At 34.6% G+C, this 23,687-nt stretch overlaps 2 protein-coding genes across 2 annotated transcripts; both read right to left on the bottom strand.

Annotated features, from left to right (window-relative positions):
- Positions 1-652: 652 nt before the first annotated feature.
- Positions 653-8,824, bottom strand: LOC132303716 (uncharacterized). Its single transcript, XM_059801100.1, has 6 exons — positions 8,378-8,824; positions 7,469-7,755; positions 7,172-7,264; positions 6,995-7,066; positions 6,579-6,695; positions 653-2,148 (listed from the first exon to the last, which is right to left on the bottom strand). The coding sequence occupies exons 1-6, from the start codon at positions 8,709-8,711 to the stop codon at positions 976-978; spliced, it is 2,076 nt and encodes a 691-aa protein (XP_059657083.1). The 5' UTR covers positions 8,712-8,824; the 3' UTR covers positions 653-975.
- A 4,804-nt stretch (positions 8,825-13,628) lies between these two features.
- Positions 13,629-19,465, bottom strand: LOC132303715 (NADH dehydrogenase [ubiquinone] iron-sulfur protein 7, mitochondrial). The gene is made up of 2 exons (XM_059801099.1): positions 18,973-19,465; positions 13,629-14,247 (listed from the first exon to the last, which is right to left on the bottom strand). Exons 1-2 carry the CDS (start codon positions 19,365-19,367, stop codon positions 14,013-14,015), a joined length of 630 nt encoding a protein of 209 aa, XP_059657082.1. The 5' UTR covers positions 19,368-19,465; the 3' UTR covers positions 13,629-14,012.
- Positions 19,466-23,687: the final 4,222 nt, after the last annotated feature.

Genomic DNA, 23,687 nt, shown 5'->3' with positions numbered 1-23,687 from the left:
CGTTTATTATCAATTTGTTTTGATATCCTCGGGTATTCGGGCGTGGGCCTAGCCAACCCGCATTCAAAAATTTGGGGGTATCACAATATTGGTTTGACATATAACCAGTTTCCTGAAACTTCAATTCAAAAAAGAACTTGTTACCTTTTGAGTCTAAACATAAAGTAACCAACAGAAATTACTTCAAAAAGCTAGTCTCCATGAGACAACCATTAGGCACTTGTACACGTTCAAAAACAGTTTTCAAGAACAGTAAAATATTAAAAACTGAACCAATCACGCCCTCAAAAACTTAAATTTGATTATGAACTTGATATTTTGCTTCAGACGAGCAACTAGTAAGAATCTAGGGCAAAAATACTCGATCCTGCTGTTGAATAAATGTATAATCAACGCCACTTGTTAAACAAATTATCAATCAACATAATCACAATTGACATATTTATCAAAATAAATTCCTCAACCGTATTGCAATATGCCCTGTAAAATGCCGCAAATTGAATATAAAAAAAAGAAAAAAAAGAAAAATCCAATCTTGTAACAAGTAAATTCAAATAATAAAAGACAAAAGCAATGGAAAAATCCCATATGGCAACACCATTCATGGGGTTTCAAAAAGACCTGCTGATCAACCAACCAAATAATCAAGGAATAAGAAAAATGAAAACCAACCAATAGTCACATTTTATCCTTGTTTGCAATTTCAGAATAGTTGATCAATCGAGCGCTTGCAACCGACCAATACCCGAAAGCTCTAACATGTAACACAATAAAATGTCAACCAGTTCTTCATCTAAGTACTCAATGCAGAATCATTAACTATAACAGCTGAACGAAGTCCGGACCAAAACAAACAATAAGAATCGAAAATTAACTCAATATCACTAAGCTATCCTCATGATTCAATATATGGAAGGCATACAGAAACACTGACAAGCACAAGTAATGACTTAACCATAACCCACTCACCACACATCAACCCTGGGGTGAGGTCTTGGCAACACTGCCAGACTGCACAGCCTGAGAAGCTGGAGCTGCACTGCCATCAGTAGGATATGCTGGAACCTGTGAATAACCACCACCGTAAGAGCTGTTATATGGTGGTGGCTGCTGCTGCTGCCCATAACCTGGCTGAGCGACTGGCGGAGCACCGTAAGGTGGGGCTCCATATCCTGGTTGAGCTGTTGCAGTGCCATACCCAGAGGGTGGAGCTCGCTGGGCACCGGAATCCGTTTGAGCATAACCAGTTTGAGTAGGAGCTGGCTGAGAATGGGGATACCCAGGCTGGGCATAGCCTCCTTGGACACCTGGTGACTGTTGGGCCTGCCCATAAGCTGTTTGATTGGCTGGAGGCTTCTGAGCCTGAGGTGTTCCGTAGTTAGGGGCATATCCAGTAGGCTGCTGAGTCCCATAACCTGTCTGGGATGTTGGCGGCACTCCATAACCTGGCTGGGTAGATCCTTGAGGCGGATAACTAGCAGGGCTGGAGCTAGGCTGCTGACCAGCACTGTATCCTTGTTGGCCCATCGTAGATGACTGAACAGGTGGAGGTGCTTGGTTGGTATCCCCTTGAGCTCCATACGAAGGTGCCTGACCGTCCGGTGTTGGGTTGGTCACATTACCATAACCAGTAGTAGAATTATAACCATGCTGCTGATCATACCCTGTATGAGGATTTGGCTGCTGCTGTCCATAACCAGGTTGGGCAGCAGGTGCATTATACCCACCATAACCGTTGTGAGGATACCCTTGCCCTTGTTGATTATAGCCAGAAGCCTGTGGTTGGTTGTATCCATAACTGGTATTATCTGCAGGGGCTGATGACCCACCAGAGGCTTGTTGCTGAGGCGGCTGCTGGCTGTAGTAATCATAACCACCCCCCTGAGCAGTCTGCTGGTTTGGTGGGGCAGCTGTCTGGTCCCAGCCAGTAGCATATCCACCAGATGTAGCTTGTTGAGGATAACCAGTGTATGGTGGTTGAGACATGCCATATTGTGGTGATGGTCCAGGGTATGCTCCAGGTTGTGCATAACCATAACCGGGTTGTTGCATTTGAGGAGCAGAAGAGGCCCAGCTTGTGGGAGCTTGTGCTTGGTAACCTTGCTGAGGATATCCTCCAGCCATTGCTGGATTTCGCATACGGGAATTCTGCACAAAATTGTTATCCCAAATGAACCAAGAAGCATGATGGTCGCATACTGAGAACCAATATGCCTAAAGAAAAGCAGATCATGTAGACACAAACGCACTGAACAAAGACACCTATAGATATCAACACAAGGCAGCCTGCATACTTCAAATACTATTGCATCCTAAACAAGAATATGCATTGCATATTTGTATTAAGAGGGGTTTAGGTGCCTACATACCGTACAGGTTGGTGGTACTACTCCAGCAGAATCCCATCCTCACCCTATTCGAAGTGAATGGGTACAATACAAAAAGAAATAGCAACACATACAAATTCCCTCATAAAGGGAAAAACAATAAAAACTGTATTTCCATGAAGCAGGTAATAACTTTTGTAACAAATACTTAGACTCATCAAATATCCAGTTGATCCATTGTATAATCGACAATAATAGTGTATTGTGCAAGGAATCAGTGGATTTAACAATAAAAACGTTATAACTAGAATTAGACCAGTCAAAATGCATCAAATGCTGATACAAGTAAATAATATATATATATATATAACCACAACCTGACCTTACTAAAAATAGAAGTGCAAAATTGAGCAAATTTAGAATAAAATCATGTAAATTATACAGTACTGCTCAACAGTGAGAGTTTGTAAATACAAACATAACAAGATATACATATAGCATTATTTCTGAGGAAGGTCGTACTGTACCATTTACAACAATTAAAAACACCTCTTCTTCCTACATAATTTATATATATCAGATTAAATACTTTAAAAAACTCTGCAAATGCACATGGATCCTTCTATGATTATAAATTAATGTAATAAATGTACAAACACAAAAGGAGCATAAGTGTTCAGCTAGAAAGATAAGGGAAAACCTAGTTATTTGTGGTTAGATCATGTTCAGGACCGAACAAAATTCATTTTAAGAATGGCAAAAAACCAACACCTGTAAGTGATATCGGTAACTACACTCACAGAATACGGAAGAAAAAGAGAAGTTAACAAGGTGATATATCTGAGATGCTGGCCCTCTGCTGGTATGAGACAAGATATTTGAATAAAACAATAATATCCAGCAGACTTCCAAAAATTATAAAAGGACAAAATACTAACCATATAATACTACCAAACAGATGAAAAAGTTCCTAGAATGCTTATGTTTTTCTCAACAGTAATGTATTAAAAGGTAACAACCATCTAAATCTAAGCTGCTGTAAAGGGTAGATTTTGTAGCAAAAGCATCAAGAAGTACACTAAAGAGAGAACTAGAAAAACAAATTACATCTACATATTTGACATCAAACCACACCACATAAATGGTACCAATAATGAAATTATGGCTTGAATTATCTAAAAGAAAACACCTTTAGGACATGCTAGCACAATATAAATAACATACTTCAATAAATGCCACATGTAAAATTATTTTGACACTCGTGATCCAAAACTCTTATAATCTAGTTCCTTGTATCCATCAACAGTAAGGTCCTCAATTGCTCTCCAAAGTATCAGCATAAATATCAGATAACGAGATTCAGACCCATACCAGAACAGTGTTGACAAAGAAAGCCAACACTATTGGGTTTCATGTTGGTTTCACCAATAATTTCAATATCCACTAACCCTACAATTCCCGAATAGCAAAATCAGTAATGAGATGCACAATTAACAAGAACATTCAACGCTACAATCCCAAAACATTTTCACTTGAGCATTCAACCAACGAAGGCTATAACACTACATTCAGAAAGATCCACAATTATATGGAAGCTTTTATACTGCCTAAATTACCTCAAGGGAAAAGACTTAGAGACCTGTCTCTTAAAGCCTGAATCATTTCAAGACTCGAGGCACATCTTAATCAATAATTGTCACCAATTCATAAAATTTGAAAATTCATATAAATGATCAACTATATATCCACTATCCAAACCAACCAACATATAATATAACTAACTGCAGATAAAATAAAAATAAAAATAAAAAATAAAAGTAAGAAAACGTGGATATGACGAGTAAAACAATCCTGTAGATTCAGTATCTATGTCCTATCTTGCAACTACAGAACTTATATATGTAATTCAGGGTTAAACAGCCAATGCCGAAAAATGGGAAAATTAAAAGACCACCACTTTCATCCAGATGTTAGTTTGATATAAAGGATCTTAATTCTGAACCATTGAAACCGTACATGTCATGAGGATCACCTGCAATTTATATCTGCAATAGACATAAAAGAGGAATATAGGGAAGAACCAAGAGCACAAGTCTATAAGATAGAACCAGAAATTTAGCAAGACAAGAATTATCCTGGTGACAGGGGATCAGTTAGATATTGTAGCAGTATCAACATCCTAGAAGCTTCAATCATGAATAGTGAGATAGATAAAAGTGGAAAAGAAAACTACACCAGAATGTGACAATGTAATGTAGTTTTATAGAGAACTAATAGATAATGTGATATTATGTGATGCAATAATTTAGTACAATAATACTAAGCAGATAATTTGCTACAAGCTTAATAGAATGATAGGGGAAAAAATCAATCAAGGAAAAGTGCATGTGCATCTTCTATTTCACTCATTTGAATTGAGTGAGCCGAACGGAAAGGAGACAAAAAGAGGTGGTAAAGCTCATCTCATGTTTGCTTTAAAACATAAAGAGGGGAGGAAAGGAATATTATAGAGGAAGAGAGCAACAATGTTTTGAATATCTTCCCAAAAGTGAGGAACTGAGGATTTTGAACACCCGTTTTGTTGCAAAATTTTTAACAAGTGAACTCTTGTTTTACCCTTGCAAATCTCGAAATGAACAATCATTTCCTTTCCTTTCTCTCCACTATCTTTCCAAATGCAATGAACTGTTTTCTTTCTTTTTCATCCTCAGTCATACTTATCACAACATGAGGAGAAATTAACACTATCATCTCTTTCTTTCTTTTATCCCAACCTTTGCCTTTCCCTCCTACTTGTCCAAACACAACGTTAGTTTAGAAATCCTGCCCTTAAAATGAAGTAAAAATTTTGATTTGAGTTACCAAAAATATTACATCAAACAAGAAAATGAAATCAATTATATAGAAATGAGAAGGAACAGGAGATCAGGTAGAAGACATCTAATCATGTTACTAGAACCACTAAGACTAATCAGTGACCACAAGAGGTTGAAAATGAAGATATGTGACCACAAGAGGTTGAAAATGAAGATCAGCAATTACAGGATCCATGATAAAAAGAAACATTACTTTAATGGGATCCTGATGATTCACAAAAATAAAATAAAAAACTCAATATACCAATATACCATTTGAATGTAAATAAATAAATATATATATATATATATATATAAAGTTGACTTGGTTCCCATGCAAAATGAGACTGATGACCACTTTGAGATATACAGAAGCTGCCATAACAGCACTTGAAAAAAGTTGCAACAAAAAATTCCAACAATGGCTTAAAAATTTGTCATAGACCACAAGGCAATCTGGATGCAGGCTTCATCAGCACATCGAGCAGCCATTTTATTTTAATGGTGTGAAAAACATTAGAATATTATAAATTCCAGAATCACCCCCACTGAGAAACCAGAAGACTTGACAGAACAACAAAATACTACAGCAAACTCAGAACCTAAAAAAAGCATTCAAAATCAAGTCTCCTAGTAATAAATGTTTTAAGGACATAGAAGGAATCTAGCAATGCATTTCAGAATCATATTATAAAGAAATATTGGGCACAATAATATATATATATATAAATAACGTTGAAGCAGGTGAAATCTAATACACCTGAAACCAAATCCAAGCTTCCTTTCTCTGTAGACAAGTTAAAAATGAAAAAGACGGAATCCAACAATTTGATTCTGGAATCATGCCTCATCCAAAATATTAAACCCATAATCTGAAACTCTAGTTAGCCCAAGCCATGGCACTAATTTGCTGGTACAAAGTAATGCCTAATGTTAAGCTTTTCTCAGGTACACCTCTCATTACCTCATAAAGACCGGATCAACAATACACAATGGCCTTGGATATCATCTTACTATTCTATTGACACAAGTAAAATTTGAATAAGATGCTGTTTGATAAAACCGAATTAAATACTAACAAATTCTAAAAAATAGATATTTTAAGAGCTAAATGTAAATTGAGAATTTCTTTCATATTTGTCTGATGAATTTTGAGTGGTTTAGTCTTCAGTAATAAGTGAAGCCACTATCACTTAAATCCCGCTTCGAGCAGAATTTTGTCTGTCAAGTGATATCCAGATTGCGTTATTAAACGCACTTAATTGGACAATCACTTAATTTATTCAGAATATAGTATTCAATTGGATTATCAAACAGCACCTTGTTTATGACAGTGCAAGCAAAAGAGCTAATCATTCTAATTCTGTCTGCAAGATTGCAAAACAACTAGTTATACCTGACTGATTACTTCATTGACCAGCTGTTTCGCAGTTTCAACCTGTTCACTGGTGCCATCTATCTGTACTTTCCTCTCTGTTGATGTGTCACCTGGAGCCAGATGCAAAGGTATCACCTGAACAAATTAAGGCAATGAGTATAATCACTAAACAATACAAAAAAAAATTATTTTCCAACCTTTTTTTTATGGTGCCATGTAAAATAATTATATTGATTGAAAAAATTATATGATATTGAACTGGAAAATCATATAGAGACGCATGAAAGTCATTTTATGATTTTTATCGTTATATAAAATTTGATTAAAAATTGATTTGAAAATTCAGTGACATCAATTTGCTATTATACCAGAAGACACTTGGCCAACAAGAAATAAATGAAGCAAAGCAGAAGGCATAAGATTCAATGATTGACCTGAATACGTGCTCCTGAACTGGCTTGCATATTTTTTATGGTTTCGCCTCCTTTGCCAATTACAAGACCAACCTGAAAATGAACACACATCACTTCCATCAAACACCGCTAGGGAAAACCCAACTGATGGCAAACTGGACGATCACCATAGCAGCTTTTGTATTTTTAGTTTTTTACCTTGTTGTTTGGAACAAACATAACAAATTGTTCAGACCCAGCTTGTTGTCCAGTTACCCTTCTAGAAACTATACCAGAACCGCCTGCTTCAGCCTGCCACAAACATCAATAACATTAAGTCATTAACAAAAAAAATACTGTATATATAATCAAATGTTGACCAAATTATATTGGGTGTTCCATGGTGTAATTCTCAACACTTCAATGTCAGACTTAAAGGTAGGGTACAAAAAATCTAAATTAAGAAAAACAACAGAAACTAGACTTAGTTGTTAAAGAACAAAGACAAAGCACTACCTCCGCAAGAACATCATTTATAAACTGTTCAGCTTTGTCTATTTGCTCCTGAGTACCCGTGAGCTCGACCATCCTAGTTAGGGAATTAGGATCTGCATCCATATCCCTAGTTACTTGAATCTTAGCTCCAGACTGCAGCTGAAGATACTTGATAGTCTCTCCACTTTTGCCAATAATCACACCAACCCTGCCATTCGGAATATCAATCTTTTTGCTTGTCTGGAAACCATATGAAACCGGTATTGATGAAGGAGTCATATTCGGAATCATAGGCTTCTGCCCAAATTCTGCATTTGACAAAACCACAAAACCTTAGCATTGCAGGTGATTTCAGACCATTAAAACAAAAATTATACCACATCTATGAGGCATTTTACCATAAATCACATAATATCGTTACACTGGAATAGGCCAAAACCAAAATGAAATAAATATACAAAAAACAAGTCAATGTAAGTGTTCTCAACATGTAAACCTATAAATCAGAATATAGAACAGCAACCACATTAACCAATAATAAACACGAAATCACAACAACAGCCACTCCAGATAAGTAAATTTCTATATAAACCAGTGATACCAATACAAACATTATTAAAAACCTTTACACAAAACTGAAATAGTTAGATTCATTGAAAAAAATAATCATAATTAATCAAAACAACAATCCCCCAACCCCAAAAATACAGAAAAGATTATCGGAAAACATACCCCAAATAGGTATGTGTGTATACACAAACACATATAAGTATATAATAGTCAAATAATTAACCAAAATAAGCAAGTTGAGCAAAACAAATAGAGTGAAAGTATTAACTAATAATAAATCCAAAGCCAAAAAAAATTAGAAAAATCTGGGAAAGAGAAGTCGTAAGTAGAGAGACAGAGAGAGGGAAAGGGAGGGCAAACCAGTCGGAACGGAGCTGAAACCTTTAACATCGTTCGAATCGAAACCACCACCACCATTCTCAACCCTCGGACGCTTCGCTTCGGCGTTGTTGAAAAGACGAGCGGCGATCTCCTGCGCTTTCTGCTTCGCCAGCTGGATTTCATCGACCGGTGGTGGAACGCTGTTGTAAGAAGAAGGCGGATTGCCGGAATCCGGCGACTGCGACGAGATCGGAGCAGAGAAGCCGGTGGGCCGTCGTGTACCGGCCGACGGAGGCGTCATCAGCTGGTCCTCATACTTCCTCTTGTTGGTGGCAGAATCGTTGCCGGACGAGTACTGTAACTCCTCGGCCATCGGTGTGTCGAGAGAGAGAGATAGATGGGGGGTTGTGAAAACCCTAGGCAGAGAAGCGTGAAGATTCGAGTGAGTGTGAGGATTGGGATTTGGCACGCGTTTGTAATTTGTAGTGCAAGGAGAGCCGTAGTATTTTTTTAAATGGATAGACGGTCTAAGACCAAAAAAATAAATAAATAAATAAAATTAATAATAATTTCCGACAATAATATCCTCAACTTACCAAAAACACCCTAATGATAATGAATTGATATTTTTACCCTTTTAATTTTTATACTAACCAATTTAAATATTAAAATAACTATTATAACCTTATACCAATAACCATTTCTTTCATTCTCTCCTCTCAGATCTCTCTTCCTCCTAACACCAACACACGCATACAAATACATACATATATATAAACAGTAATAAATTTAAGGATTCTATTTAAAAGTTCAAAAAACTTGCATCATTGAATTTTTATCTCATTATACTTTTGGTATTTTCTAAAGTAACATGATTATATATTGTAAATACTCGTCAAAAAAAAAAAAAAAACCATGTATCTGTTTAGTAAAACCAATTGTATAAAATAACAAATTAAAATGGCGCGCGCGCGCGCGCACACACACACACACACACACACACATATATATATATATATATATATATTCACACACACACACAAGGGGGGGGGATTGTGAGTTTCCTCAACTCTCTTTTCACCGTCAAAAACTCAAAGAAGGCCACCATCTCCGGTGGATCAAAGACAAGTAGGTTGGCGGCGAATCGAAGACGCTTTTGATGAAGAAGACAAGCAGATCGACGATGAAGTGTTATGAGGTTCTACCGGTCCAAAGGCAAGCGCCAGAGTTAGGGACGGTCCGGGAGCCATCGCATCAAATATAGGTAGAACCGAAGTTGTGCCGCGGGGGACACGCGCCGTCGATTTATTCAACAGGTGGGTTCGGACGAATTTGGTGGTGATGATTGGTGGTGAGGGGTGAAAGCTAATGATGAATCAACAACGAAAATAAATTGGGGTGGTTGTTGGGGTGGAGATGGTGGCGGTGGGTTGGGGGGTGGGGATGGTGGTGGTTGTGGATTTTGGTGTGCTGGTGGTGTCAGAATTGGTTGTAGGGTTTTTGGATTGATTGGGTGCTAAGGGTAATTTAATCATTTAAGTATTTTGATATTTTATAATTAAAATTAATAAAATAGTGAATGGTAAAATGGACTTTTCACATGTTTTAAAGCTGTGTTTGGATAACAAATTTCTCAAGGGGGTGTGGTTCTCTTAAAATAGGCAAACTTTCAAATGATGCATTAATTTAATTAAAATATATAATATTAATATATAATATATGTTAAATTAAAAGATATATATTTATACATTAAAGAAGGATGGATGAGAGAGGAAGATATCATGTATTTTTTTTTTTTTAAGTAGTCGGATTGATGGCTATATTTATCCGATAACTAATTATGCATAGAGGAGTCAAAGTGCAATATTGACTTAGAGGTTATTTATTATTTAATTGGAGTTCAATTAATTTCTTTTAATGGAGTAGAAATTAATTTATGAATTAATTGAATTGGGTCCATGGACCGGGCCAATTATTAATTCATTGTAGCCAATAAAATAATAGGCCCAATGGATTCTCACTCATAACCCAACTTGATATTGGAATCATATTAGATTTGAGACATATGAATTAGAGATGGAGAAGGATTTGTTATTTCCTTTTCTTTATTTTTATGTTGCCTATAAATATACATGGTCTATGTATATTTTAGGGGGTGATTTTTATGAGAAGGAAAAAGGAATAAATTTTCTCTCTCTAGAAAATTAGGATTTATGGTCTCATCTAATAGAGGCTCCCACAAGCCTAGTTTTCCAAGGTAATTCATGGAGGCTTATGAGTGATTCCTAAAGGCAAAATAATTACCAAGAAGATGGAGATCCAAGGAGAAGGCATCTTGCTAAGGGATCTACAATAAGTGAGAACATTCACTTTAGAGGAAAGTTTTAAAGGTTTACTCAGACCTTTGATGTAAGTATTCAATCCATTAATTGAATGATACATCATATTTTTATTTTTGCATAAAACTTGTCTCTATGTGATGAATCAAGATCTATGAATCAAAATCCCTCGAAAAGTTTTTAAAACTTGCACGTTTCCCAACACTCCGGTAGATCAAAGACAAGTAGGTTGGCGGCGAATCGAAGACGCTTTTGATGAAGAAGACAAGTAGGTTGGCGGCGAATCGAAGACGCTTTTGATGAAGAAGACAAGCAGATCGACGGTGAAGTGTTATGAGGTCCTACCGGTCCAAAGGCAAGCGCCGGAGTTAGGGACGGTCCGGGAGCCATCGCATCAAATATAGGCAGAACTGAAGTTGTGCCGCGGGGGACACGCGCCGTCGATTTATTCAACAGGTGGGTTCGGACGAATTTGGTGGTGATGATTGGTGGTGAGGGGTGAAAGCTAATGACGAATCAACAACGAAAATAAATTGGGGTGGTTGTTGGGGTGGAGATGGTGGCGGTGGGTTGGGGGGTGGGGATGGTGGTGGTTGTGGATTTTGGTGTGGTGGTGGTGTCAGAATTGGTTGTAGGGTTTTTGGATTGATTGGGTGCTAAGGGTAATTTAATCATTTAAGTATTTTGATATTTTATAATTAAAATTAATAAAATAGTGAATGGTAAAATGGACTTTTCACATGTTTTAAAGCTGTGTTTGGATAACAAATTTCTCAAGGGGGTGTGGTTCTCTTAAAATAGGCAAACTTTCAAATGATGCATTAATTTAATTAAAATATATAATATTAATATATAATATATGTTAAATTAAAAGATATATATTTATACATTAAAGAAGGATGGATGAGAGAGGAAGATATTATGTATTTTTTTTTTTTTTTTTGAAGAAAAAAAACTATAAATTTTCTATGTAGAGAAGATATAATTTTAATTATTTTTACTATTATATCCAATAATATTATAATTTAAAACTTGTATAATTTATAATAGTATTTAATTAAAATTTCTATAATAATCTATGCGGTCCTTTTTCTGCCTTTTTTGGAATAGGGTAATTCTTCCTACTGTCCTTTATTTCTTTTTAGAAAGTTGGTTCATTTCGTCATATTTTGTCTCCAAATTATTTCCTTCCTTCCTACTACCGAACACAGCATAAAGAATGCCTAATTTGATCTTACCTTCCCAACGAATCCGGTTTTTTTATGAACATTTCTTTTCTTTTCTTTTTTTCTTGTTTTGTAAATTCATCTCTACCTTTTTCTTTATCATTATCCCCGAATTTAAATAAACAAATTGATTTAAGGCAAATCACATTACATAGAAATATCATTATTTATTTAATCAATCTAATGGATGACCTCTTATCAATTGGTAAAGTGAATTGTATTATTAAAAGTTTCTAAATCTACGAATTGTGTAGGTTTCAATTTTATTTTGTGAATAATGGACACATTGACGATTGTAGGTGAGACTCATAGTCATTCTTAATTTTAATTTGTCAACTACTTATTCATAGCGAGTGTCAATAATGAAGTCCAGGGTTCGATGTATCGTTAGATACGCGACCCTTTTTCAAGTTCAATATGTAATTCATTTTGATTAATTTACTCAGATTTTATCCGAACATGTTACACCTCGATCGATGTCGATACTGCAATCGTGACCGATACTGCAAACTATGCAACAAACACATCAACTGTGGCCCTGGGGTGAGACTCATAGTCATTGTAACCTTGTGAGGGGACTCACAGCCGTGTTGAATGGCATTAAAATGTCACCAAATGTATCATATCTCTTTATGTAAAGGTCTACATCCGTTGTTATTATGTTCTATTGTTTATCGTAACTCTTTTTTTTATTACTCCTTCAAAACATGTATGTTCAGATGGCCAACTCCACCAAATTTATTTTACACAACATAAGCAACAGAGGAGTCATCCTCCACTTTCAGAGTACACCTAGTTTGCACCTCATGTGCACATTGACATTGTACATATCATTTGCTAGGCTCTGCCAACAATCGTTCTTCGGCGATTCCTTGTAAATAGCAAATTTTAGACCATTTTTATTATAATTTAAGACTTCCTAAGAACTATACCATTTTTATTATAATTTAAGACTTCCCAAGAACTATAACCAGTCACTGTTATTGAAATGTTATGGCATGATACTTGCACCGAAATTAGGGGTAAATTAAAGTTGCTATAGTGCAAAAAGGTCCGTAGCGATGGTAATATAAGTGATAGCAATGAGTATTTTAACTCATAACATGGTAGCTAGCAATTTTAATGGTGATTGATTGAGGCATCATAATGGTGGCAGTAATCATTGTAGGCAGTAGCAGCTCATAGCACCAGCAATGGTTTTGTACCATAGGTGAAGGACAATGCAATTGCAAGGGCATAGCAAGGATGCAGCGGATCCCAGGAACCTAGACCCCTTGGGATTCAAGTTCCTGTGCCTTTAAGTCTTGTATAAGTGATGTGAAATTGTTACGCGAGATGTGAAGTTGCATAAGCAACATGAGATGTTACATAAGCAATGTAATGGGTACAACACAGCACATGAGAGGATCTAGGTTTGACACACCAATAGCACCAAGCTCACAGTGCCGTACTTTTTTCTGTTTTGTTTTTCATTGGTTTCAAAACAGCTTCAACAAATGCCTTCATTTTTGCCTCGGAAAAAAATATGACAAAATATATATATTTGACTTTTAAAATTCATCATAAAACATTTAATGCAATTACTCCTTGCTGACTACTAAAAAAAAGGCAGCACTGCATATCTTTCCTCGCAGTCAAATGAATAAACTCCATATTACACACCGGTTTGGGCACTTTATTTAAAGATAAAAACCATGGCTCCATATTACACACCCGTTTGGGCACTTTATTTAAAGATAAAAACCATAATTTTGAATGAATAAACTAAATATTACACACCTGTTTGGGCACTTTTATTTCAAGATAGAAAGCGTAATCAGCTCCGACTGATACTGAAAGTTGGATAAAATACAGGAAAATACAATGTTTTATGCAAGCATAGTTCAAAAGAAGACATCAGAGACTGCTCCTTACTGAGCACCAAAGTGCAAAATAGTCGTTTCACAAAAGAGAACACACCGCATATGGCTTCTTGTGATCTCCAATCACAAAGAGGTTTTAATAAGTCTCTCCCTCTACATGGTACTTAGCCAGATAAAAGCAACCAAAGTTGGACTTATTGTTCCATAAGCATGCAGCAAAAGCTGCTTGAGGACACGCGAAATGCCCTCATTTTGTCCACCAAATATGGAAATCCTTGCGCCTGTTGATCTTCTTCTGCAGCTGGAGAAGTCCATAAAGCAGGGCCTCAGCCGTGGGCGGACAACCAGGAACATATATGTCAACTGGGACAATCCTGTCACAACCCCGAACAACAGAGTACGAGTAATGATAGTATCCACCACCATTTGCACAGCTGCCCATAGAGACGACCCACCTGGGTTCAGGCATTTGATCATAGACCCTGCAAAAGAATTCAATGTGAAAATTCAGTATAATTTACCCTTTATATATATTCATAGTAAAATTGCTTGGCAAGAAGTTGCAAGGCACTTCAAAAAAGAAAAAGAAAAAAATGGTCGGCTGAAAAATTCCATTATAAAAGCCCATGTTACAAAATTTTCCAATTTCCAAATTCTATTTCTGCATATTCTCAAAGCCACCACTTTAAAGCAAAAACAGCAAAGCCCCAAATTGAAAATCTGTAGTTCTTTTTCTCTCATCGCAACCAAATATAGTAGTACATGAAACCGATCATCTTAGAGGACTCATCGCACGCTGAGGGAGCACTAAGATTTTCATCTTCTTTGAACGTGTTCATAGTTGCACCTTTTGGTGAAAGTACAATCACTATAAAAAGTAGGCCAAAAGTGCAATCACAAAAATGCAATATCGGCCAATTTGCACTTTGCAGGAGAATTGAACAAGTTATGCATAATTCTAATTAACAGCCTGACATGCACGTAGTAGAAAGCCTCAAAACACTTCCAGTGTGATTGTTTTCACAAGTCACACTGTTTCCTATTTTCTTACTCCCCTAGAATGTCATCTAGAGCTCCCAAAATCCCACTAGATTGGAACTAGAATTTCTCCATAAAATATACACCAACTGTTTACCAAGCCAAAAACACCTTAAAGAAGGAGTGAGAAAAACTCTCTTATCCAGTAGCCAAGAGGGCCAAACATACCCAAAATTGTTACCAGCAAGCCAAAAACACCCTAAAAATTAAGAGAAGAACTCTCTATTATCCAGCAGCCAAGAGGACCAAACATACCCCAAATTGTTACCAGTAAGCCAAAAACACCCTACTGATAAGTGAAGATCTCTCTTCTCCAGCAAACAAGGAGACTGCAAGGACGTGAAAACAATTCCACATAGCTAAGGGCTTGAAAGAAATATCCTAGTAGACCTTCCCATCATTCCTTTCGGACATAATCTGGATCCTTCTCTAAACAACACTAGCAGTCCCATAGCATCAATTAATTTCAGAACCACTCAAACCAAGACCATCAATATCTCCTCTAGACCAACAATTAATATCACTAATCTTAAATATTGTTCGCAACTATCAACTTCAGCTTCTGCTTAAGTAGACCTATGGGTTAGCAGTAGCATTAAGAACTGGAGAAAGGTGAGTGTACAATTTCCAATCCATCCTCTCTTACAAAACTTAATAATGCCTGAAGTTGCAGCAAGGTTGCCCAGGGTTACCCAGTGCGTCTCAGCAATTTCAGGTGCAGAATTTGATACTGAATTTAAGGTTGTACAGCAACCATGCTTCATGGTTACAACAATCAACCAAACATAAAGTATGCCATCCATTTCTGCAGAATGACAATTCTACTTAAAAAACGAAAAGTTTTCTGATGGAGTAACAATACAATAAAAAAATCTTTATGAACCAAAGCTGTCTATCTTTAATTCTCTATATATAAATTCACATCAAGGAATCATATGTAACAATTTCTGAAGTGAGCCCTCACATATATTCTATATCTTTGTTACGTTATATGTTCCATTTTCCATACATCAGCTTCATTTTTTACTTATTCATTTATTCCTAAACTCTAGGAATAACTTACTCAGAAGTCAGATCCACTCTTGCTCTCTATATTTGGATTTCGCAAGCATTAAGAAAAAGAGTTAACTATATCGATCAAGATTCTATAGTGAATTTTATTTATATTTACAGTTGTACTACTTCAACAACTATGACTAGCCCCAACAAAAAGAAGGGGAGAAAAATGGATTTCAGTAACTACAGGATTTTTTTAATTTCCGTAACCGCATGATTTCCCTTTTTCTCTTTTTCCATGCTCCTCTCCTAGTGCTTGACTGTAACCAGCTATAACCATCAGGACCTGATGCCAAAGGATAAATTAATTAAAAAGAGATTTATCCCTTGTCTGGATCTAAACATAGCAGCAAAAAGCTATGAATATTTTCTCCTTCCTCCATTACTTTCTTCCGATATTCAGAATATATATTTATTTACATAACAATAGCTTTAAATAAACTTCTCCTTTACTAAATTCAACTCTCTGGTGCTAGTGCCTTGCCAGAACTTTCTTGCCTATCTTCTACTAAGGTTCATTTTGTGAAAATAAATAAAATAGAGACAAAGATGGATAAGTACAAGAAATACAGAGTGCTCGAGTCAGGAGTTCCTTTGCATATACAACTAACTTTAAGGGGAGAAGTAGATGTAAGGAAAAGAGTGAGAGCAATGGAGAGAGTTACAGAAAGGGTACGTTCATGTTTTTGGCATTCTTTTCGAACTGTTCAAGCAAATTTATCTTTCTGATCCCTTGCACCTTACCTAATTGAAAAGGACTTTGTCACAGAGACTGTTGCAGAGACACTGTCAGAGATGCACATCCTTTAACAAAGTCATTCAAGTGAAGCATCTCCAATCTCCACCAGAATCTATTCATTCTTACGGTATCGTTGATCCCATAGCAGACTTTGTAATCGCATGTCTGCCATTACATTTTCCACTCACGCAAACTTCATGCTATCATGAGCACTCCAGCATTGTTCAATTCAATAAGGACATCAATGCGCATGTACGTGCACCAAATTGAGCTTGAGAGCATTTGGATAAAAAAAAACTAAATTAACCTAAATTGTTGTAGTTAATATTAACTAGATTGCTTCTATCTAAATAGGTGGTATTTCCACAACTTCCCAGTCATCTCTAACAGTATGATTAAAGTTATAACTCCTATAATATTAGAGGCTTAACAAAAAAATAAAAGAATAAATTGAATTAATATAAAAGGTCGGAGACTTAGAGTTTACTCTATGAATGTAGGCCATCTTGGCCCAGCAACATAATTCTCTGTGTTTATCATTTTCTTTGTAACATGAATATATAACATGGTGCGGCCAATATGATCTACACAAGGCACTGAAAGCCCAACAAGTTAAATACCTCTTACTAAAAATATTCCATGTACATCTGCACAGCCATACAGGGGAATAACAACCAAAAAAAAGAAAAGTCTAGAAATGCATGACAGATGTGATCCCAAAAAGGTAAATACAACTATGGGTGACTAAAGTCAAAAGAACTGTAGCTATTAAAAGCAGTACAAGAAAAAAAAAAGAGATTAATCTTATCACCTTTGCATCTTGATTGACTTCATTCAACCTTAACACCAACACTTCCCCTCAAGTTGATGCATGGGTACCTATGGTGTCCAACCAGCTAATATTGGATCTAGTCTCAAATCCATGATTGCCAGAAATTTCATTACTTTTTGAGTGTCTAACATGATAAAAAAAAGAGGCTCCCTATTATTGACAATTTCTGTACATTCAAAAAACAAAATGGATCTAAAACCTAATTAAAAAGAAAAAAATGTAAATAAATAATAGAGGATAACTAATATAGTATGAGAACAAACCATTAGCAATCCATGGAAAAACAACAAACGAAGACATTTCATCATGCAAATACAACTATAACATAAAGAAAGTCAGTGGATACTATCACAAACTAACCCTGATTTTCAATAAAACCCCTAATAGATCCTACAGGAATCCTCTTTCTAGATCACAAACCCCTCACCAGCTCTCCAAATTGGGCTTAATCTGCACTCCAACTTTTCTCCATATTATATCTCCTCTATTGCAATGAACAACTTGTAGGATCAGAAGCTAACAGTGACTAATACTTTTTTTAACCCCCACAATCAAGCTAGCCACTGATGTTTATTACAGTCCATAAACCATTTATCAACCAATCCTGTTTGCTAAAAGGCCTCTATTACAAACACTTTTGTGATGCATTATGGATATTTCGTTAAAAACAATTCTTCCCCCCTTCAATATGGTGGGCAGCAGCCTCACTTTTCATCAATCAATTCAATTTATGTAAATCCCTCAATAATGGAGCTTGCTATCATTCAATCATGCAGCATATTATCTATCAACATCCAGAAAAAAGTAATAAGATTCTTTTATGAATATTTATTCAACCAAAAATATAAAAAGCCTGTTGTAACTAATCAAAAGCCGGAAAACTATAACTTTTTTTTGCCAAACAACTAAACCATTGAACACAGCAACCAATATTTTCCATTACTAATATACCCAAATCAATTTGTTCAATATTCACTTCATTTCACAAGCATACAGTTCTGTAATTAAATCCATCTAAGCTGGAAAAAAGCATCAAATTCAATTAATTTCTTAATCCAAATGTATACATCATTTACAAAAAGCTGCCCTCCAAAGACAACACAAAAAAGCACATAGAATCAGAAATTTAATCAAAGTTAAATCCATCGTCATTGAGCAGCAAAGAAGACATAAAAAAGAATTCACACCAATCAAACCTAATTAATTACAACAATTCTCAAATTTTCAACTTATTTTCTTTTCCCAAGGCAATAACAAACAAATAGCATAACAGCTATTTTATTTTCCAGCAACCAAAAATGTCAAAATAATCCAAAAACAAATAAAAATCCATCAAATCCCTAACATGATTAAAGCGAATGCAACAACTAAAAAAACATGGAATCAACAATTTACTCAACAATTTGAAACCATAAAACCCCTAATAGGAAAAGCGAATCACGTCGAATTCAAATTTTATGAAGCCCAAAGCCCTAACTATAAATTCATATATGAACACACATATATGAATAGAGAGAGAGAGGATGAAATAGAAAAACATACTTGCGGAGAGCAGGGGCCATCTTGTTGGTGAGAGTGCCAGCAACGATCATACAGTCGGACTGCCTAGGGCTGGGCCTGAAGATAATACCGAAGCGATCCAAATCGTAGCGCGCGGCACCGGTGTGCATCATCTCAACGGCACAGCAGGCCAGCCCGAAGGTCATAGGCCAGATAGACCCACGGCGTGCCCAATTCATCAGATCATCCACCTTGGAGATGACGAACTCCGCCGCCTTGGAGAGACCCGGCGGCGACGTCGCTGACGGAGGCGGCGGACGGGAGTAAGGCGTCGGTGGAGATGGCTGAGAGAGCGATGGGAGTGTGGTGTGGATCGTCGCGGCCCTTTGGGGCGCCATTAGGCCCAGGCGGTACGCGTTTCGAGCGAGTAGAGCCATGGAATCGTTGGAGAGAGAGAGAGAGAGAGGCGTTGTTTACAGGTTTTGTTAGAGTGACGAATCGAGCGGGTTCTATTTTCGGGTTCATTTGGGTCGTGACTTTTTAGTTGGGAATGTAGTTGTTTGATGGTTACTGAATAATATTACGCCACGTCAGCTATTCGGGCTGCAATATTGCCCCCAAACATTGTTTGACTACGTCATCCCTCTTCGAGGTCTCTTTCCCAAAAAAAATAAAAAATAAAAAAATAATATCTGCCACCACTACACATATATGGAACTCTCCGTGTCTAGACACTAGAATTGTGCGTTTATGCATCTGTTTGTTTGTTGAGCTAACATGTTGATACACTGGCGGATCCCGGGGGTGGGCTTGAGCCACGTGTTGATAATTACTGGCGGATCCAGGCTTGAGTCCCAATATATATATATATATATAGTTATTATAGCAACTTTTATCTCAGCCCAAAAAAAAAAAAAAATTATTACTAGTATTAGCCCATTAAAAAAAATTATTACTACTATTAGTCCATTCCATTAATAATTTTTGGATCCGTCCTTGTTGTTAATAGTGAGATATTGTAGACTTTATCATCAAGTGGGGTAATAAGACATGACACTTCAACACTACATCTGGGGAAAGAAAAATAACGAGAAATTATTGCATGGGAATGGTCCTGACAAATCACTAATTAAAAAAAAAAAAAAATTAAATAACATAAAGGCTTCTCATGAAAGACCTTACTACATGGTGTCGACCAATCATAAGTCGCCACACAAAAATAATACTAATAATGATAATAATTAAATTGACATATTTAATTGTATGACTACTTGCAATTGGGTAAGATCACATAGTCTCAAATCATGTAATAATTTATCTGAGTTTATAGTTTAAGGTGGTGTTTTATTTTAACTTTATGTTATCCAACAATGTAATAATATTTGAATTTTCAGAGCAAAGTTAGAAATATTCATTTGGAGGGCAAACTAATTATATAAAATTAAATTTTTTATAAAATAAAATAATTTTAAAGATTATTTTTGTTTTTAATATGTATTGCTAAAAATACGAAAAATAATTATTAGAATTAAATTAATATGGGTGTTTATGAGTATCTATTTCAAATTGTTTAATAGTATATGCATTAGATTACAAGTTTACCCGTCACCTACCGCATAAGTTTCTTATATGTTACTTGTTCATTACCCAGGTACCCCCAAATCTTCTCCCACATATAACATTTATGTAATCTTCATAAATGCAATACAATATCATATTTATTCTCTCTCTTAATATTTTAACATGGTAAAATAAAATTAATTAATTTGTTAATATTTCATGAATATATTACTCATTTAAAAAAATGGTAGTTATAAATCTGTTTATTTTTTTTATTTTTATGATAAATTGATACTAATAATAAAATTAAGAAAAATAGTATAATTAATATTTAGTTAAGAGAAAAGACAATAAAAATAATTTAATAAGAAATGACAAATTGAATGAGAAAAATAGTATTTTACGATGAGTTTGTCCTTAATTGCACCAAATCCAATAATTCAAGGGGGTAATTTTTAGTCCAAATGAATTATTTACAAAAAGACAATAATTTTAGGGGGCTTTTTGCACTTTTACCCTTATTATTATTATATCAAATATTATCAAAACTCTACTAATATTTTCTTCGACGCGCTAGTACATAGCAGTCTTGCTAAAGGACGTGGTCAAATCAACATTATGTTTAGTATGTGTCAGTTAAGTGCGTTTATTACTTTTTTTTTTTTACTTTTATTTTATTTTATTTTATTTTATTTATTTTTTCATTTTTCAATCTCAAGAAAGAGAAATATGATTTTACTTTTTGAATGAAAATAGAAAATAAAAATGGCAAACATTAACATTTGTTGTTGTCACGCAATAAAGTGTTTAGTAATACAATATGTACAAAATATATATATTGTTTAACATTTTATTACTAATTTTTTCTTTATTACCAAAAAGCCTTAAATATGGACAACATGCAATTCCATTATTTCACAAATATTAAAAATACTCAACATGTGATAATAAAATACAATATCCAATTTTAAATTACAAATCCTAATAATACCACATACATAAATACAAAATGAGATATACTAACATAAAAATACTTTCACTAATTATGTATATAAATACATATATATACATCATGTATACAAATATATAGTATATTTTAATACATGAAATTGTTAAAATAATATATCTTGTATGTAATAAAATATATAATGAATTATAATATTAAAAATATTATAATCATAATTCACACTATTATATAATATATACATTGAAAAAATATATTTTTATTACTATTTAATATGTTGCACTAGTATATACATGAATAATAGGAATTTTATTTGAAATGAATAGTGCATGTGTAATAATAATAATAGCGATAATATTTTTGTATTACAATGCCGAAAACAAAAGTAACACTTTTTTGATGTTTTCTTTTTTCTTCAAAACAAAAAAAGAAAAAGGAAAACGTTTTCAGTATAAAAAAGCAAAAATATATTATTAAACATGATTTGTGTTTTTTGCCTTTTTATAGGAATTGATAATAGAAAACAAAAAAAATGTTTTTCTTACTGCGATCTAAATAAAACACTTATGCACGTTTTTTAAAAAGAAACATGATTTTGCTTTTCGGCCTGAAAACAAAAAGACAAAATGGTGTTTATTCATACCAGTTATTGCCACAAATTTTAAAACAGGAGACAATAACTATATTTTGGATATATCATGTTTAACTGCTCAAAACATCTCACATGGACAAAAGTCTAAAGTACCCCGAGGGCATTTTATACGTGATAACTCGACTAATGCAGATATGAAGGTTTGGTAAAAGGCCACGCATTTAGTGGCCCCACCCTCGTAGACTTTCTCCTCAATTAGTTGTGGCACTTCAACATCACATCTAAAAAGAAAAGTGCCACGTCAGAAATTATTACATAATTATGAAATTAAAGGTCACAACAAATTACTGACTGACATTCAAATTAAAAAAAAGGCTGAATAGAGCTAACATAAAGCTTCCCACTAGCAACAGTATTTCAATGTAATGTCTTACATGTCAAGTGAGAAATTATTATATTTTCCTGATCAATCATAAAATTTACATATTTAATTGATCGTGATCACATAATTCGGAATTATGTAATTATTTATTTGAACTTGAAATTTAAGACGTTTGTATGTATAGAAAGTCGGTCTTAATTTTTTGGTAGACAAAATATATACACCTATTATGTAACTCAACGTCACGATTTTCCTTCAAAATTTCAAATTCTATATCTATTTTAAACTATGCTATTATTTTTAAACATTCGAGTTAAATATGTTATGATAGATTCAGGTAACTTTAACTTGTAATTTAAGGCATTGGTCTAATAAATTTTAGCTTTACCTCACCGATGTAATAATCTTTGTATATTCAGGGCAATATTCATTTGAGGGCAAACTAGTAATATAAAATAAAATAAATAATGTAAAGAATTTTCTTGTTTTTAATGTATATTGTTAAAAATACCAAAAATATTTATTCAATTAAATTAATGTGGGTGTTTATGAGTACATATTTCAAATTGTTTTAGTATATGTACTCAACTTTGTTGTGTTTATTTGAAAGTGAACTTCCCCCAACCCCCCCCCCCCCAAAACAAAAAAAAAAAAAAAAAAAGTAATAAATGATTTATGCGAAGAGTGGGTTTTTAGAATAATTTTTGGGCATTGTAAAAGTTAAATTTTTTTAAAGCACTGAAATTGAGGTGGTAAATGTATACCATAATTATGTAGAGAGATCTAGCGTGTAGATATCATATCCCAAGAGGAAATGGGTGAGCAATTGATTATGAAAAAATTGACGTTAAAATATATATATATATATTCTTTTAAAAATTCTTTTTTAAAAAGTAATTTGACATCAACCAAGACGAAATTTAATTTCTAACTGATTATTATTTCTAATGAATTTACCATAACTGAAAATTGAAAGATATTGAGCGTAGTTTCGTTTTTTTTTGGTCAAAGATAATACATAATATTTTTTTTTATAAAGTTATATATATTTGAAGATATGCCGTTTAATGAAAAAATAAAATAAAAAGTACACCTATAGTTTCATATTGTTCAAATGAGACGGTTAGAAATAAATGAATGAAAAAATATGATATTGTATTGTTATTATATATAGGTTTACAATTTATGATAGGTGACGTGGCATTACTCTTGGCTCTGCTACTCATTGTGTCAGACATGACAAGTGCGGTACTACTGAT

This window comes from Cornus florida, unplaced genomic scaffold, assembly GCF_030987335.1.
Source record: "Cornus florida cultivar Cherokee Brave unplaced genomic scaffold, ASM3098733v1 CherokeeBrave_3.0.0_Hap2_Chr04, whole genome shotgun sequence".
Lineage (NCBI taxonomy): Eukaryota > Viridiplantae > Streptophyta > Magnoliopsida > Cornales > Cornaceae > Cornus > Cornus florida.
The sequence above is the reverse complement of the archived record's forward strand: the minus strand, read 5'-3'. Positions and strand labels throughout refer to the sequence as shown.

What these genes read in the sequence shown, in the direction of transcription:
- LOC132303716 (XM_059801100.1), bottom strand. Translation starts at nt 8,711, where the DNA reads ATGGCCGAGGAGTTACAGTACTCGTCCGGCAACGATTCTGCCACCAAC. An exon ending in TAAATGATGTTCTTGCGGAG is followed by an intron (nt 7,265 to 7,468) that starts GTAGTGCTTTGT and finishes TGTTTGTGGCAG; the next exon opens with GCTGAAGCAGGCGGTTCTGG. An exon ending in TGTTTGTTCCAAACAACAAG is followed by an intron (nt 7,067 to 7,171) that starts GTAAAAAACTAA and finishes GTTCATTTTCAG; the next exon opens with GTTGGTCTTGTAATTGGCAA.
- LOC132303715 (XM_059801099.1), bottom strand. Translation starts at nt 19,367, where the DNA reads ATGGCTCTACTCGCTCGAAACGCGTACCGCCTGGGCCTAATGGCGCCC. An exon ending in ATGGCCCCTGCTCTCCGCAA is followed by an intron (nt 14,248 to 18,972) that starts GTATGTTTTTCT and finishes ATTCTTTTGCAG; the next exon opens with GGTCTATGATCAAATGCCTG.